At 35.4% G+C, this 19,707-nt stretch overlaps 1 protein-coding gene across 1 annotated transcript; it reads left to right on the top strand.

The window, feature by feature from the left end:
- The first annotated feature begins 4,165 nt into the window (after positions 1–4,165).
- LOC128192558 (POU domain, class 2, transcription factor 3L-like) lies at positions 4,166–19,707 on the top strand. Its single transcript, XM_052865343.1, has 9 exons — positions 4,166–4,471; positions 9,292–9,377; positions 16,095–16,217; positions 16,690–16,803; positions 17,038–17,268; positions 17,729–17,899; positions 18,190–18,375; positions 18,524–18,593; positions 18,696–19,707. The coding sequence occupies exons 1-9, from the start codon at positions 4,453–4,455 to the stop codon at positions 19,469–19,471; spliced, it is 1,776 nt and encodes a 591-aa protein (XP_052721303.1). The 5' UTR covers positions 4,166–4,452; the 3' UTR covers positions 19,472–19,707.

The raw sequence follows: 19,707 nt of genomic DNA, 5'->3' as shown, positions 1-19,707 counted from the left end.
GTGGACTTCTGATTCTAGAGTTTAAAGTTTTGGAAATTTACTCCACGTACATCCCAATACCAATAATTAACACATCTATTTAATACTTCAGCTATATCCCTGCCCAGGGTATCATGCAGACTCTTGACCTTTAAATATTGGTCCCTTGAAGTGTTACACACGCTGAATTAGTATATCTTTTATATACTTGATTTGTCAAGTATATCTTTTATATACTTGATTTTGTCGTATGTGATAGGGTTTGGCGGTCGCCCGCTTGGACACGTGGGTTCTCTCCGGGTACTCCGGCTTCTTCCCACACCAATGACCCCCTCGCGCTAACATCCGTGCCAACGAGAGATATTAATATAAGTTGTAGAACTTGTTTATCAATCGTTGTAAAATAAATAAAGTTCAGTTTTTTTTTTTTTTTTTTTGTCATCAATGTAATCTGATTTGTTTCGTTCAAATTTATAATGTCGTATATTAGATTGTTTAGAAGTTGGAAACGCTGTATGTATCATTACATTAGAGCTTTCATCTATCGATCTATCTTTCTTTGTCCTTTTTGTCAAGCAGGAACATAGGAATTAATACGAATTAAGACATGATCTGAATCAAGTTGAAAGTTTAAAAATCACTAAAGCTTTGCTTTTATTTTAAAGGAACTATGTATTACGAATATAAAGTAGTTTTATTTTAGTTTTTGTATGACGGAATCCTTATTCTCCTTGGCTGCTTTAATTAAGCAACCAATTCTAGAAATATAAGGAAACTATATTTATCTTGTAATGTCGGCCTGTTGCAAAAGTTGGCTAAGCCTTATTGATGGTCAAACATGTTAAAGAAAAACTTTTCCCCCAAAATAAGTGTCAACATTTGCATTTTAATACGTTTTCATAAAGTTCTCAATCTTTTATACATGTAACCTTATCTAGGAAAAATAATATATAAAGCGCTGGTATTTTACATAATTTTTTAAAAGGGAAATTTGCTCAATAATTGAATAAATCTTTTAAAAAGGAATACATTGAAAATAAATTGAAATGGATTGCTGTATCCAAGTAACTCAGACATGAACATACATATACAAAGTCTACAAGCTGTGGTTAATGGGATTTTAAATGATATTTATTTAAATTTTTGCACGATCAAATTAAAGGAATAAACATTTGCTTTTGTGGTAGAAATCAAGGTAGAAATTAAATATAGCAAAAATATCAATGTATTATTCCACCAAAATTGTTAATAATTACTAATAAAATCACCAAATTAAAAAAAAATCAAATTCAAACATTAATTCATTTATGTTTTACCTCAACAGCTCTTTCTCGAATTATGTAAATTCATTTGAATTCATATTATGATGTGTATTCATTTCAACATATTCAAGTTTTACAGAATATAAAGTCCTTTAGACAAAAATGAAATTTTCTAACTATCACTGACGCATCTTATATATGTTCTGCGAATGCTGTAAACAGGAACTTATGTCTGTGTGTTTGTTTGTGTTTATGGGATCATGAATGTCAGGCGTAACTCTGCTCCATAATCTGATCTGGCCTGCAGATGATGGTGAATTATTCATAACACTCAGTCCTCGCTGTGTTGTGTTCCTTTTGTGAATTTGATACATAAGCAATTATGTAAATGACGTTTCTGACAGAATAATCTGATTTCCTCCTGGCGGTGTTTGGAAAATTTAATGAGAAAAATTATAAAAGAGTGAATATTTATGTATATTGTTCACAAAGAAACACGTACAGAAATTGAATGTACAGAGGTCAAGTCTTGTTATTATTCAGAAGAACTACATCAGTTTTAATTCTAACATTTAAAATTAAAAAAAGAATGAAAGAACAAGGGTTGGGCTAGTGGGGGCTGCACATCTAGGCAAAGGGTTCAAGTTTCCACCCAAGCTACTGAGCAGGAGGGAATATTATTAAGAACAATAATATGCATTGCTTGCATGGCAGTTTAATTGAGATCATTGAATATATATATATAAATAAAATATTTGTTATCTCAAAGTACATGTAATGCATAATGTTCACTTGATATTAATGACAAATTTTTTGAAGTTATATTTTCTATTCACAACATCTTTTGTCTTATGGGAGTAGGACAGAAAAAATCATTGAACCCCCAATTTCTTATGAAAAAAAAAAATGCATGAAAGTTAGTGTTGTTGTGAAATAATTAAGTTAAAAAATCTGTTGACAAAAATCAATTAGAATTCTGGAGCTGGGGATTCACAGGGTAATAGGGTGAAATTATTCGCAGTCAGTCCTCATTAATATTTATAATGCACTGTATTCATGGATCTGCATTAATTCTGTCCAAGACAGCAAGTTTATATCAAAAACACAATTATTCATAAAAAGGACTTCAAGTTTTGGCTGAATTTCTCTAGTTATACAGGTGCAGGATATTTAAATGCGGCCACAGCCCAATTACCATGCATCTTCTAATGAACGCTAATGCCCAGATTGTGGTATTGTGGGTTTTCTGAGTAGCATGTTAATATGAAATTGTTATTGTATATGTATGAATAGTTCACTTATTTATCAGGATTTTGTGACATTTTGAACACAAATAGAAGCCTCTCTATTGAGGTTTTATCAATGAACTACATGAGTGGTACTTGGTTGGTGTAAAACAGTCAATTATATAGTATACATCTGGAAGGGCAGAAAATCTTTTGCATTGAACTTAGGGTTACAAGGTTAAATGGGTTGTGCCCTGAAGGTCAGTGCTAGAAAAAAAACCCAACATGTTTTGTCTGGTCTTCTATCTTTCTGAGATTGATTCAAGCACTCTTTCACATATTTGAACCACATCATTTCTTTTTCCGGTATGTGGGCCTAGGTCAGTTATAGATGTTGGTTAAGTTCAAGGTCATTTAATGAGTTTATGGTCAAAATTATTCCTGTTAATATGACAACAATTAGGGGTATCATTGTCACAACCACATATCTGTGACAATTTAAAAATAAAACAAAACAAATTTTAAACAAAAGATTCAGTAATATTACTTGCACCAACTCTCTGACATACACATGCATGCATACCATATGGTCATGTATCACTTGTAATGTACACATACAATAGGTGCTTTTTAGGTTTGATATGGTACATATCAAGTCATTGACAAGTATTGTGTGGAGATGTTTGTTCCTTGAGAAGTTCTGAAATTTAATTTGACAAAGAGAAGGTTGTTATATAGTTTATATGGGAGTATATAACACATGTAGCAGCTGTCTGTCGTTTGTGTGTGGTATGTTACCGGGAGATGTTAGCATTGTTTGGGGACAGCACAATGAACCAAGGACACTATATACACCAGGAGCAAGATTAGATAATATGCAGATGAAACAATTCTGCATAAATCGTGAGCAGATATGAATACCATTTGACTGCTATGTTTTATTGTATTCAACAAGTGTCAAAAAGTCGACAAAGGAGAGAGTCCAAAAAGATGCAGAATATATCACTGCTGGGATTTAGATTTCAGTAATTCGGCACTCATATGATGCGAGGCGGATTTGAATGATAATTTAAATCAACAGTCTCAAGTTCTGTTAAAAACATGTATAAGGTAATTAGGGCAGTGATAAAAATAGGATGCAGTTCTGAATTGAAAGCTACCAGAAAATTCTTTGATGATAAATTTGAAATAATAAAAAATATTGAAGAGAGAGAAAGAGAGACTCAGGATTTGTCCAGAAATCTACATTTAAAAAACTACCATTAAAATGATGAAATATTGTTTAACATATAATGTACTAGTAATAGTACACAACTTAAAAAAAAGATTGAAAGGGGGGGGATAGGGGTTGCTTTTTTGCTAATTAAGTTGAGATTGGTGAGAAAGTGAAGAGTTTAGTGATTTAGTGTATACCGGTAGTTATTTACTGCTTCAGCATATCAGTTTAGTGCTGTAGTAATTGCTGAATGAAAGCTGAAGTTGATTTAACAAATCAAGGACCTTATAATTAAACTAATAAATTATTAATGAGTCAGCTTCAGAATTATATATTTGAATTTTTTTTTTAAATTTCTAAAGGGTTTCATACCCATCATATCAAATTTAAATTTTTCATGAATTTTAATCACTGGAAAAATTCCTTTAACAGTGATGGTATTTTTATTGAGATAAGTCAGCTATCGCCAGGAATTGACTGCAGAGATATGTACATGTTGTGACACGGCTCTATAGTTTACGATTGCATTATTATTCATTTATGTAAATGACATGAATGTATAGTGTGGGACGAAGGACAATGTTTTCCCGGCCCAAAATTCATTAGCATGCCTAACTCTCCATCAGATGACTCTCGATCATTGTATCAACCTTTGAGTTTCTTTTTTATTCCTAACAACTTCTTTCCATTGTTTGTGGGGGTGTTTGCAAAATTTCATCTGAGAGAAAAAAGAAGGAATTAATGGGATAATTTTGATTTTCTGCAAGGCATGAGAAGGAAATTATTCAGTAAGTATAGATGTTATTTTAATTTGATTTGGATTATAATAAAATGAATATTAATTTTCAGTATTTTCTGTAGAAATATTTTGGTAACAATCGGCTGTAACAAATATTGCCTGATATTATCAATGATTCTTTAGATCTAAATTATGAATTGACAATTCTTTAGAATGTTTCTACAGGTCACAAAGATTTGAAAATAAAATGATGTGTATAGTTGTTGATAATCTGTAATATGGGAGATGGGGTTTGTCATTGAGGCAGATTTAGTGTAGGTTTTTATAATTTTTTGTTTTATCTATCAATGCTATACATTCTTAGTCATTTCAATTTTTTCTCTAAAATAACCTCTTATGATCATTGATATTGAAGGATTATTTTCTTTCACTCTACTTGATTAAATGAATTAAAAATTGTATTTGATAAAGAAGACATTCTGCAAAATAATATTAAGAGGTCTCGATATATGTGGCCATTTTTAGCACGTATTGACCTCCTGGAAAAGAAGAGCTTTAGATAAAATGATAGAAATACCTAATTTTAAAAGGCAAAATAAATGGACTTTTTGTTTAGTTAGTAATATTTTATAGTAGACAAATAAATCTTAAAATTTGAGGTAGATCTGATGGTTAATTTGTTGACTCTCAAGCCATATTGTAACTTAATTTTGTTCATGAGATTCCAAAAAGTTATATTGTCAAATATCACGTACACGACTCGGTGATGAAATTTCCTTTTGCTGTGATAACAAAAGTTTTTGGCACTCATTTTGCAAAGGAAGAAAGTTTATCTTTTTGAGCTATGACAATGTTTATTGTTAACTATGGAATCATTTAAATTTGTAGTGGCCAAATTTGTGGATTGTCGGTTTTTTGTTTATTCGTGGAGATGTTATTTCGTGGATGCGTAGGTTTTTAGTTTCAGTAAGAAAACAGACACTTTCAAACTTTGTTTTTGGGATGTAACTCATGAGGGACTAGGGCTTCCCACAAATATACCACAAAAATTGAGCCACCACGAATTCTAATGATTATACCCAGCACTCCATTGAATAAACTTTGATAAGTTAATTTCCAATAAATATTTGACCAGCTGTTCATTCAATGAGATTATTCATTGACAATAATTTAGTTCATTGATATTATGAAAATTTGCCAAAATGTTTTAAGTGCTAATTTTTCAAATGATGGAGAAAATTGACACAATTTAGATTAGTTGTAGAGTTGCTGTATTTGTGATTTGTGATGAAGATCAGCAGGTTTAATTTCTATTAGCTGATCGAATAGCTACTGAGAAATGTTACCCCATCAGTATATATCGGCTCTAAGGGGTGTTAGGAATTGTTTGGTATAAAACGTAATAAATGCAAATACAGAGGAGAATCTCCAGCTTATGCCTGGTCCTGTATATACTCAGAAGTAATGTATCAACTGTTGATATTCTAATTCATAATCTTTTCAATCATTCTTTTTATGATGCAAAAACTAATTTCACTGGGGATTTTCTCTAAGGCAATTCTAACTTAGCATTGGCTATTACTGACTTAACGTTTTTTTTTAACTATATATATACTAGTAAGGATGACAATCTGGTAAAAAAATAAATGTTTCTAATGGAAAGTCCCAGTATATATTGAAAAATCAACCCTGCAGGCTTTAGGGTTTTGATTTAATTAGGTGTTTAACGACATAGATCAATGTAAGAAGGGACGAAAAAAGAGCCTTCATAATGGAACATGATATACTATAGTAACTCCATCACACAAATGTCTATGATAATGTTCTTGATACATGAAATAAGTAGTAAGTAGTTAATGCTAAAAATCGAAGCAATTCAAATAGCAAAATTTAAATTTGTAGTGAATAATTGCATAGTATAAAACAGCAGTAGTTCAATCTGGACTATATTTTACAACTGAATCGTACATCTGTACATGAATATCATTTTTTTATTATGTAAATCTAACTCATTTGTTTTTTTTTTTTTTTTAGGCCAAATTGATGAGCAAGCAAATAAATAAATTTGATGAATATTAGATTATGAGTATAATCCCTCTATACTCATTTTTAAAGACTAAACTTGATAAGGTCTCAGCTGGCCCTCTAAAATGAACAGTTTGCTTTGGTTATGAAGAGGCTGAAATTACACAAAAATTCTTCGTTATTTTAAATGCCATTTGTTTATGAAAATGATATCCCAATCATGTAATTCCACCATCGTATCAATGTTTATTCTTCCATCTAATAAATAGCGCAGATTTGAACAAACATTTCATCTTGATCAAATATGTAATCAAGACATATTTTGCTTTTTTGAATTTACGTCGTATGTTTCTAAAAGGACAAATTCGGTAGTTGAATGTTTAATTTTTAGAATGCAAAAATGGTATAATTTTCAACATTATCTATTGCTAATGAGTGCCAAAAAAAATATATTGTGTGCCAAAAATAAAAAAAAATTAATGGATTGAAAATGAATCTTATCTACTACAAAATAATGAATCAAGTTAACAATCGGAATCAAATTAAAAATTTTTACATCTAAAAATGGGGACCAAAGCGTATCTGTATTCACTTATACATTCTTATTAAATTTTGTAGACGTAAATATACTACGTTAACAAATTCTTTTCAAGTGAAAACTGATTGATATTTTATTTTTATTTCAAACTCTAATCCGAAAGTAATTTTTCCATACATTTTTTATTTTGCGGAAACGTATTTACTCTAATATGTTGAAGAAAATCAAGAATTCAATTTTTTTTCTCACGTTTTCGAGTTTGCAAATCAGTACGCTTTGTATGCAGAATGAATAATTTAGCATTAACATCCATTTTAATGATTCGTACACAAACGTATCTTGACGTTTTTAGACGCCGCGATGAATAATTGGTCATTATATATGGTCATTGCTTATGCATAATAATTACGCGTGTCATTCCGCAACAATGCGTACCTTGTTACAAAATGATTTGAAGAAAAATGGATCGGAATTTCGCCGAGGGCTAAACTTTAAGAATCATCTCGGATCTTTTTTGTTTAAGTTTTCTGAATTTTTTATTGGCTGCGCTTTATATAAATCAGCCTGACTATAAGTCAATGAATACACCTGTTCGTATGCGATTTTACCTGTCTCGTTTCTGTTACAACTGGTAGCGAACTGTCGTGAAACTGTATTAAAGACTGCGGTTTGAACCGAACACATATCCATACACAAATGAAAGGTGTACAAGCAGAATTGTTATAAAGATGTTAATAGGCAAATTGAGATGTTATATTTGGATGTGGTTGTCAGTTCTTTGTTTTGGTCAGTGCGTTTGTTGCCTAGATGAAGTGGGAGCCAGGCTGCACCATGCACCGTGCCAGAGCCCACAGTGTGCAGGCAGGCTTTATGAGAGAGGCAGTCGTTCAAGATTATTTTGGGCAGTCACTGACCACCAGTGTTTATCACTGTTCAAAGAAAGACAGTGTCTTGAAAGGAAGGTTATTTACTGCAAATGCACAAAAGCTACCTCTTAAATTTGTAGATTAGATTTTTTTGGGTTTATTTGAAGATGTTTCAGGGCATATTGTTTACGCTACAATTTATTTCTTTATAATTGTTTCAAACAATGTTCATATAAAACTAATTCACAAGTTCATCTAAATGAGTTTCACTTAACCCATTATATACAGTGTGAAGTACAATTTGTTTTCTACCCTTCAGTGAATAAATGCACTGAGAGATGTATGAAGAGTTATCCCCCTTTTAACATTTAATGGGAGAACGCATTGATGAATTGTTTGGTGAAGATCAGTGATCATTTAAACTGTTGGCTACAGTAAAACTACTGTTGACCTCCTGTCTGTCCTCTTGTCCGTCTGTCTGTCTGTCTGTAGTGTGTACATACAGATATTTCATTGCATTCTGATGTATTGATCTATAAGACTCACTAAACCATATCGCACATCTGTTCATTTCTGACTTTATTGTGAGGAGCTGCTGAGTTTTGCTAAGGAAAGTCATTTTGGCTATGAATATTCAAGTTAATTTAGTTAAATGATAAACAGGTTTAAAGATTTTTGTAATCTGAAAGACTCCCCCCAATTCTGGAAAAAAATCCTGAATTGCAAAGACTAAAAATAACACACAGAATGTCCAAAATGTGATTTTTAAAACTAATCCATTATTCTTATTTCAAGACAGAAGTCAAAGGTACACTTTAAGGACTCTCTGAAAAGATAATGAAATTACAGATAATATATCTGCAAACAAAAGGAAGAGATCAGAGTGACAGAGTGATGTAGTTGGATTTGATGGTTATTGTGGTTTGAACTCCACATTGTGAATTTCATACAACATCTAAAGAATTGAAGAATTCATTTAAAGATGACAAAAGAGTCACTTAACTCATGAAAGGTCAATATGATCTAATAAAAAAGATGAAATGAAAATGGACAACTGGTTCATAAGATCATGCACTTGTTGACACCCCTATAATATTGAATGTTCCAAATTGTCTGTCAGGTTAAGATGTATTTGATTCGTGTTAATGATCTGGGTGAAATGGATTTAATGCCGGATATTCCAGTTATCAGGGGATCTTTATTTAGACACCAAAGGCATTTATTTTTTATCTAGAAACTTAAGGCATGTTTTATTAGGCAAAACAACTTAAGGTAAAATCATGTTTTTATTGACGTAATTCATGAACAGTCATTCTAAATGTTTTCTCATGTAATTTTACCATCACAATTTATGTTACAATGGTGAAATACTAAAAACATCTGCATGGAGTCCACGTTGTGATCTAGCGTGTTCAGTTTATTCCTTTTGTACAATTTTAGGCATCAAGATGAATAGTGAAACTGGCACAGATGCAGTGGCAGTAACCAACAATGGACAAACAGACTCTAAAGCAGCCAACCCACTGGTAAACTGTCTATAGATATAACATAGTCACAAGGCAGCCAACCCACTGTTAAACTGTCTATAGATATAACATAGTTATAAGGCAGCCAACCCACTGGTAAACTGTCTATACATATAACAGAGTTATAAGGCAGCCAACCCACTGGTAAACTGTCTATAGATATAACATAGTTATAAGGCAGCCAACCCACTGGTAAACTTCTATAGATATAACATAGTCACAAGGCAGCCAACCCACTGGTAAACTGTCTATAGATATAACATAGTCACAAGGCAGCCAATCCACTGGTAAACTGTCTATAGAAATAACATAGTTATAAGGCAGCCAAACCACTGGCAAACTGTCTATAGATATAACATAGTCACAAGGCAGCCAACCCACTGGTAAACTGTCTATAGATATAACATAGTCACAAGGCAGCCAACCCACTGGTAAACTGTCTATAGAAATAACATAGTTATAAGGCAGCCAAACCACTGGTAAACTGTCAATAGATATAACATAGTCACAAGGCAGCCAACCCACTGGTAAACTGTCTATACATATAACATAGTTATAAAGCAGCCAAACCACTGGTAAACTGTCTATAGATATAACATAGTAACAAGGCAGCCAACCCACTGGTAAACTGTCTATAAACATAACATAGTCACAAGGCAGCCAACCCACTGGTATACTGTCTATAGATATAACATAATTATAAGGCAGCCAACCCACTGGTAAACTGTCTATAGATATAACATAGTAACAAGGCAGCCAACCCACTGCTTAAATGACTATAGATATAAAAAAGTCACAAGGCAGCCAACCCACTGGTATACTGTCTATAGATATAACATAGTCACAAGGCAGCCAACCCACTGCCTAAATGTCTATAAATATAAAAAAGTCACAAGGCAGCCAACCCACTGGTATACTGTCTATAGATATAACATAATTATAAGGCAGCCAACCCACTGTTAAACTGTCTATAGATATAACATAGTAACAAGGCAGCCAACCCACTGCTTAAATGACTATAGATATAAAAAAGTCACAAGGCAGCCAACCCACTGGTATACTGTCTATAGATATAACATAGTCACAAGGCAGCCAACCCACTGCCTAAATGTCTATAAATATAAAAAAGTCACAAGGCAGCCAACCCACCGGTATACTGTCTATAGATATAACATAGTCACAAGGCAGCCAAAACACTGGTAAACTGTCTATATATATAACATAGTCACAAGGCAGCCAACCCACTGGTAAACTGTCTATAGATATATCATAGTAACAAGGCAGCCAACCCACTGGTAAACTGTCTATAGATATAACATAGTTATAAGGCAGCCAACCCAATGGTAAGCTGTCTATAGATATAACATAGTTATAAGGCAGCCAACTCACTGGCAAACTGTCTATAGATATAACATAGTCAGAAGGCAGCCAATCCACTGGTAAACTTTCTATAGATATAACATAGTAATAAGGCAGCCAACCCAATGGTAAGCTGTCTATAGATATAACATAGTTATAAGGCAGCCAACTCACTGGCAAACTGTCTATAGATATAACATAGTCACAAGGCAGCCAATCCACTGGTAAACTGTCAATAGATATATCAAAGTCACAAACTGCCAACCCACTGGTAAACTGTCAATATATATATATCATAATAATTAGGCAGCCAACCCACTGGTAAACTGTCAATAGATATATCATAGTAATTAGGCAGCCAACCCACTGGTAAACTGTCTATGGATTATAACATAGTCACAGGGCAGCCATCCCACTGGTAAACTGTCTATAGATTTAACATAGTTATAAGGCAGCCAACCCACTGGTAAACTGTCTATAGATATAACATAGTCACAAGGCAGCCAACCCACTGGTAAACTGTCAATAGATATAACAAAATCACAAGGCAGCCAACCCACTGGTAAACTGTCTATAGATTTAACATAGTTATAAGGCAGCCAACCCACTGGTAAACTGTCAATAGATATAACATAGTCACAAGGCAGCCAAACCACTGGCAAACTGTCTATAGATATAACATAGTCACAAGGCAGCCAACCCACTGTTAAACTGTCTATAGATATAACATAGTCACAAGGCAGCCAACCCACTGGTAAACTGTCTATAGAAATAACATAGTTATAAGGCAGCCAAACCACTGGTAAACTGTCTATAGATATAACATAGTCACAAGGCAGCCAACCCACTGGTAAACTGTCTATACATATAACATAGTTATAAAGCAGCCAAACCACTGGTAAACTGTCTATATAAAACATAGTAACAAGGCAGCCAACCCACTGGTAAACTGTCTATAAACATAACATAGTCACAAGGCAGCCAACCCACTGGTATACTGTCTATAGATATAACATAATTATAAGGCAGCCAACCCACTGTTAAACTGTCTATAGATATAACATAGTAACAAGGCAGCCAACCCACTGCTTAAATGACTATAGATATAAAAAAGTCACAAGGCAGCCAACCCACTGGTATACTGTCTATAGATATAACATAGTCACAAGGCAGCCAACCCACTGCCTAAATGTCTATAAATATAAAAAAGTCACAAGGCAGCCAACCCACCGGTATACTGTCTATAGATATAACATAGTCACAAGGCAGCCAACCCACTGGTAAACGGTCTATATATATAAAAAAGTCACAAGGCAGCCAACCCACTGGTAAACTGTCTATAGATATAACATAGTAACAAGGCAGCCAACCCACTGGTAAACTGTCTATAGATATAACATAGTTATAAGGCAGCCAACCCAATGGTAAGCTGTCTATAGATATAACATAGTTATAAGGCAGCCAACTCACTGGCAAACTGTCTATAGATATAACATAGTCACAAGGCAGCCAATCCACTGGTAAACTGTCAATAGATATATCAAAGTCACAAACTGCCAACCCACTGGTAAACTGTCAATATATATATATCATAGTAATTAGGCAGCCAACCCACTGGTAAACTGTCAATAGATATATCATAGTAATTAGGCAGCCAACCCACTGGTAAACTGTCTATGGATTATAACATAGTCACAGGGCAGCCATCCCACTGGCAAACTGTCTATAGATTTAACATAGTTATAAGGCAGCCAACCCACTGGTAAACTGTCTATAGATATAACATAGTCACAAGGCAGCCAACCCACTGGTAAACTGTCAATAGATATAACATAGTCACAAGGCAGCCAACCCACTGGTAAACTGTCAATAGATATAACAAAATCACAAGGCAGCCAACCCACTGGTAAACTGTCTATAGATTTAACATAGTTATAAGGCAGCCAACCCACTGGTAAACTGTCAATAGATATAACATAGTCACAAGGCAGCCAACCCACTGGTAAACTGTCTATAGATATAACATAGTCACAAGGCAGCCAACCCACTGGTAAACTGTCAATAGATATAACAAAGTCACAAGGCAGCCAACCCACTGGTAAACTGTCAATATATATATCATAGTAATTAGGCAGCCAACCCACTGGTAAACTGTCAATAGATATATCATTGTAATTAGGCAGCCAACCCACTGGTAAGCTGTCTATGGATATAACATAGTTATAAGGCAGCCAACCCATTGGTAAACTGTCTATAGATATAACATAGTCACAAGGCAGCCAATCCACTGGTAAACTGTCTATAGATATAATATAGTCACAAGGTAGCCAACCCACTAGTAAACTGTCAATAGATATAACAAAGTCACAAGGCAGCCAACCCACTGGTAAACTGTCTATAGAAATAACATAGTTATAAGGCAGCCAAACCACTGGTAAACTGTCTATAAACATAACATAGTCACAAGGCAGCCATCCCACTGGTAAACTTTCTATAGATAAAACATAGTCACAAGGCAGCCAACCCACTGGTAAACTGTCAATATATATATCATAGTAATTAGGCAGCCAACCCACTGGTAAACTGTCAAAAGATATATCATAGTAATTAGGCAGCCAACCCACTGGTAAACTGTCTATTGATATAACATAGTTATAAGGCAGCCAACCCATTGGTAAACTGTCTATAGATATAACATAGTCACAAGGCAGCCAATCCACTGGTAAACTTTCTATAGATAAAACATAGTCACAAGGCAGCCAACCCACTGGTAAACTGTCAATATATATATCATAGTAATTAGGCAGCCAACCCACTGGTAAACTGTCAATAGATATATCATAGTAATTAGGTAGCCAACCCACTAGTAAACTGTCTATGGATTATAACATAGTCACAGGGCAGCCATCCCACTGGTAAACTGTCTATAGATTTAACATAGTTATAAGGCAGCCAACCCACTGGTAAACTGTCTACAGATATAACATAGTTATAAGGCAGCCAACCCACTGGTAAACTGTCTATAGATATAACATAGTTATAAGGCAGCCAATCCACTGGTAAACTGTCTATAGATATAACATAGTCACAAGGCAGCCATCCCACTGGTAAACTGTCTATAGATATAACATATATAGAAGGCAGCCAACCCACTGGTAAACTGTCTATACATATAACATAGTTATAAGGCAGCCAATCCACTGGTAAACTGTCTATACATATAACAGAGTTATAAGGCAGCCAATCCACTGGTAAACTGTCAATAGATATAACATAATTAAAAAGCAGCCAACCCACTGGTAAACTGTCTATAGATATAACATAGTTATAAGGCAGCCAACCCACTGGTAAACTGTCTATAGATATAACATAGTTATAAGGCAGCCAACCCACTGGTAAACTGTCTATACATATAACATAGTTATAAGGCAGCCAACCCACTGTAAACTGTCTATACATATAACATAGTAATAAGGCAGCCAACCCACTGGTAAACTGTCTATGGATATAACATAGTCACAGGGCAGCCAACCCACTGGTAAACTGTCAAAAGATATATCATAGTAATTAGGCAGCCAACCCACTGGTAAACTGTCTATTGATATAACATAGTTATAAGGCAGCCAACCCATTGGTAAACTGTCTATAGATAAAACATAGTCACAAGGCAGCCAACCCACTGGTAAACTGTCCGTATATATATCATAGTAATTAGGCAGCCAACCCACTGGTAAACTGTCAATAGATATATCATAGTAATTAGGTAGCCAACCCACTAGTAAACTGTCTATGGATTATAACATAGTCACAGGGCAGCCATCCCACTGGTAAACTGTCTATAGATTTAACATAGTTATAAGGCAGCCAACCCACTGGTAAACTGTCTACAGATATAACATAGTTATAAGGCAGCCAACCCACTGGTAAACTGTCTATAGATATAAATTAGTTATAAGGCAGCCAATCCACTGGTAAACTGTCTATAAACATAACATAGTCACAAGGCAGCCATCCCACTGGTAAACTGTCTATAGATATAACATATATATAAGGCAGCCAACCCACTGGTAAACTGTCTATACATATAACATAGTTATAAGGCAGCCAATCCACTGGTAAACTGTCTATACATATAACAGAGTTATAAGGCAGCCAATCCACTGGTAAACTGTCAATAGATATAACATAATTAAAAAGCAGCCAACCCACTGGTAAACTGTCTATAGATATAACATAGTTATAAAGCAGCCAACCCACTGGTAAACTGTCTATAGATATAACATAGTTATAAGGCAGCCAACCCACTGGTAAACTGTCTATAGATATAACATAGTTATAAGGCAGCCAACCCACTGTAAACTGTCTATACATATAACATAGTAATAAGGCAGCCAACCCACTGGTAAACTGTCTATGGATATAACATAGTCACAGGGCAGCCAACCCACTGGTAAACTGTCTATAGATATAACATAATAATAAGGCAGCCAACCCACTGGTAAACTGTCTATAGATATAACATAGTAAGAAGGCAGCCATCCCACTGGTAAACTGTCTATAGATATAACATAGTTATAAGGCAGCCAACCCACTGGTAAACTGTCCATAGATATAACATAGTCACAGGGCAGCCAACCCACTGGTAAACTGTCTATAGATATAACATAGTAATAAGGCAGCCAACCCACTGGTAAACTGTCTAGATATAACATAGTAATAAGGCAGCCAACCCACTGGTAAACTGTCTATAGATATAACATAGTAACAAGGCAGCCATCCCACTGGTAAACTGTCTATAGATATAACATAGTTATAAGGCAGCCAACCCACTGGTAAACTGTCTATGGATATAACATAGTCACAGGGCAGCCAACCCACTGGTAAACTGTCTAGATATAACATAGTAATAAGGCAGCCAACCCACTGGTAAACTGTCTACAGATATAACATAGTTATAAGGCAGCCAATCCACTGGTAAACTGTCTATTGATATAACATAGTTATAAAGCAGCCAACCCACTGGTAAACTGTCTATACATATAACATTGTAATAAGGCAGCCAACCCACTGGTAAACTGTCTATATAGTCAAACAGTACATAGATATAATTACCCAGTCTAGTGGTAAACTGTGTATATACTGGTAGTCAACTTACAAAGATACAATAGTTATGTTGATCTAAACTTATCAACCCATAGCTACAGATACAACATGTTTAGAGTCTTTGATGTTGAGGTTTCCATAAAATCACATTATGATAGAATTAAACATTAATTTAAGTATACACATACATAATGGAATTTTCGTGAAGTTTGTTTTTACAATACAATCAGCAGCCATCTTGTTGACCTGTTTCAGACAAATGCAGCAACCTTGCAGCAGCAACTCCAGTCTGCGCTGCTGGCCCAGCAGTTTCCCCTGGCAACCGCTGGAGCACAGACCGGGTTCCTGATTCAGAATCCTTATGGCCAGCCAGCAGTGGTATGAACCCCATCCTTTGTTTGAATGCAATTAATTTTTCAAAGAATATTTTCACTGTTGCTGTCATATAATGTCAATAATGAAACTTTGAGACATCTTCTATGACATGAAATTGGTTTTTTGAAGTTTAGACATGATACACACAAATGATACATCAATTAGAAATAATAATAAAAGGCAGAAGAATTTAGCCATATTATGTGGAATCATCATTGTTTGTGGGGACCAATGTTCATGGCTTTTGTGGTAACCCTTGCCCACGTTTTTGCATCCCCACGAACATATATACAAACATTCGTTTAATATTTATTTATGAAATAGAACTTGCTACCAATGAAATTACGTTCACATAAACCAAGAAAATTTTGGCAACCTATGAACAATGACCCCCACAAATAAAAATGATTCCACAGTAGATAATTAGTGTTAGGGAGGAAGGTTTATTTAATGAATTGTGTTTATTTCCCGGTAGATCCCGGTATCAGCAGCCCTCCCTACAGCTAGCATACAGATAGCAGACCTACAACAGCTCCAGCAACTAACTCAGCAGCTGACGCAACAGCAACAACAGCTCCAACTGCAACAGGTACGTAATTAGTCACTCATCCACATTGTCAAGAATGATGTTGTATATGAAAAAGGACTTGTGCTTATATGATAGAAGTATTATTGGTTGTTTCAGTGCTACGGTTTCTACTCTCCTTCTACTCTACCTCAACTGATTCAGCAAATGTTTATTTATTTCCCTTCACAATACCATGAATTGAATAAGCATCTTTCTTTTTCATTTTCAACAACTGTTTATACTTTCATGTAACAGATTCAGCAGCAGGTCACTTCCTTGAGTTCCTCGGCCAACACGACCACAGTCGTCACTCAGCAGGCCCCAATCAGTAGTGCCACCCCCCAGCCGACCCAGATCCAGACCAGCCCCCTGGCCACCACCACCCTCCAGGGACTGGCGGGGGCTCTACAGGGGACACAGCAGATAGTGTTCCTCAACCCCACCCAGCTTACCACAGGACTACAGCCACTTCTGATTCAAAACCAGGTGAGGGCAGGTCTCTTTAATTCTAGCATTCACAATTTTAAATGGTTATTTTGTTGAAAAATATCAGCATATAGCTGTTCATTGAGTCGAGTGTTTATGCCCAGTGTGATTTAAGGTTCATTTACCCTCTGATAGTTGGAATAACTCTCATTTGTTTACATGATTGTATAAAAGTACACAGCAAAGCCCACTGAAATTAAGTATGATTGTTTTTAGACTTCCTATATTTAGAGACTGTTATTATTGAGGCCAAATTTGATTTGATGATGAACCTTAATGAATTTGATCTTGTTTCGTTTAAATCGTGCATTGGAAACAAAAGAGGATTATTTCCAGAATGGGTACATTTATTAGAGTATATCATGATATGCGATTTATTATTTATATATATCTCTCTCTCTCTCTCTCTCTCTCTGAAAGATTAAATGAATTTATTTTTCTGTTTCTGACAATTTTTCAGGGAATCCCTGTTTTAACTGCTGCCACACTTGCATCACTAACACAACAAGTTCAGCAACAGCAGCAGCAGCAACAACAACAGCAGCAAGTACAGCAACAACAACAACCAGCTGCCGCTGCTGTGCTGCAACAACTTCAGCAACTTCAAAACGCTTCTACACAACCTCTTCAGGTGAGTCATACATTACATCTCTAAAGTGGAAAAGCTCATTGAAATTGTACCAATTATCAAACAGGATTTGCTGTTAAAAAAAATAGAAAAATTGTAGAAAATCCTCTATCTCTAAACATGGACATTCCTGATTCCTGATTTGGTTGATTTAGAGGTCAGGGTCAAAGGGAAAGATGTTAAATTGGGTCAGACTATGATTTAATTTTAGTGAGATTATCTAAGTTGGGATTTCTTCAGTTTATATGAATGTTCAGGTTTCAGTTTAAGTATATGTTTTGTTTTACTTTTAGATACAAGTCGCTGCTTCTCAACCAAATCAAATCCCGACAGTGACACCCATCAAAGTTCAGAACACTATGACCAAGATATCCAACTCGTCTCAAATTGTTCTCCCCAACGCCCCTACCACAAACGTTGCTGTCAAGTCATCGCCGGAAGAGCTGTCCTCATCAGGAATCGTGGATGAAATTCCTCCGGTAAGTTTCAAACAAAGACGCCTTAACTATAACCTCTTGTAGTAAATGTTTATAGTAATATTTTACATTATTTACATTGAATCCAAGACAGGGCTTACACAACTATTTTACATTCAGTTTTTATGGATGCTTATTTCTTGTTTTGAAGGAAGAAAATATAGACCTTGAAGAACTTGAACAGTTTGCAAAAACTTTCAAAAGAAGGAGAATAGAACTAGGTACTCTTCTTTGAATATTTTTTCTTTGACCTGAATAAGTTTAATATGTATACTTTGTACAAATACCATGGTATTTTTTCATCTTTTACTGCTTACTTTCAGGTTTTACCCAAGGAGATGTAGGATTAGCCATGGGAAAACTGTATGGCAATGATTTCAGTCAAACCACCATCTCAAGGTTTGAAGCTTTGAACCTGAGCTTTAAGAATATGTGCAAGCTCAAACCATTGCTGCAGAAATGGCTGAAAGATGCCGACACAATGTGTGCCAATCTGAACACTACGGTAGGGGGCAGCCCTGGGGGTAATGGGAACAGTTTGTCCCCAGAGTCCGTGGCCAGGAGAAGAAAGAAGAGGACCAGCATAGAGACCAATATCAGAGTCGCTCTAGAGAAAAGTTTCCAGCAAAACCCCAAACCTTCCTCGGAAGAAATTACTTCTGTGGCTGACCAGCTCAGTATGGAGAAAGAGGTTGTGAGAGTCTGGTTTTGTAACCGTAGACAAAAACAGAAGAGGATCAACCCACCCTCGAACTATAACCATCAGATGTCTTCCCCTCTGTCACCCCCTATCACACCTGTGCAGGTGGTGGCCTCACCCACTAATCAGCTAACGGTGCCCTCGTCACAGGCAACAATGACCCTCCCCACCATCATCAGCTCATCCACGGGGGCCACCCTAGTGGCTGCCTCTACCCCCTCCTCCGTGGGGACTAATCAGAACTTTATAATGGCCAAGTTAGGGTCAGTGTCTACCTCGGGCTCCAATCAGCTGATCTTAACACAGGCTTCACCGACCTCTGTGTCCACCGCCCAGGGGCTTACCCTGCAAACAGCCAAACAGATTATTCCACAGAAAATTGAATTCACCACTTCTTAGACACTTTTTCCTGCAAAAATCAGATTTATATTTTGTGAGATTTTAAAAGAAAACATTCCAAAGGAAACAAACCAATGGCATCTTATTTTGGATGAACTCAATACCAAAGCAGCATGAATTATCGTGTACTACCATACATACTGATGGTCTTCCAAATTCCAACTGCCTGACATTTTATAAATGTCTTTTTATTCTTCTGCGAATTTATTCATGAATAAACATATGTAGACATTTTG

The sequence above is a fragment of the Crassostrea angulata genome, chromosome 7 (genome assembly GCF_025612915.1).
Source record: "Crassostrea angulata isolate pt1a10 chromosome 7, ASM2561291v2, whole genome shotgun sequence".
Lineage (NCBI taxonomy): Eukaryota > Metazoa > Mollusca > Bivalvia > Ostreida > Ostreidae > Magallana > Magallana angulata.
Note: the sequence above shows the minus strand (reverse complement) of the source record. Positions and strands in the feature narration are given on the sequence as shown.

Bases quoted from the DNA above. Each gene is read 5' to 3' on its own strand.
- LOC128192558 (XM_052865343.1), top strand. The intron at 17,269-17,728 runs GTGAGGGCAGGT...ACAATTTTTCAG, and splicing joins CACTTCTGATTCAAAACCAG to GGAATCCCTGTTTTAACTGC. The intron at 17,900-18,189 runs GTGAGTCATACA...TTTTACTTTTAG, and splicing joins CTTCTACACAACCTCTTCAG to ATACAAGTCGCTGCTTCTCA.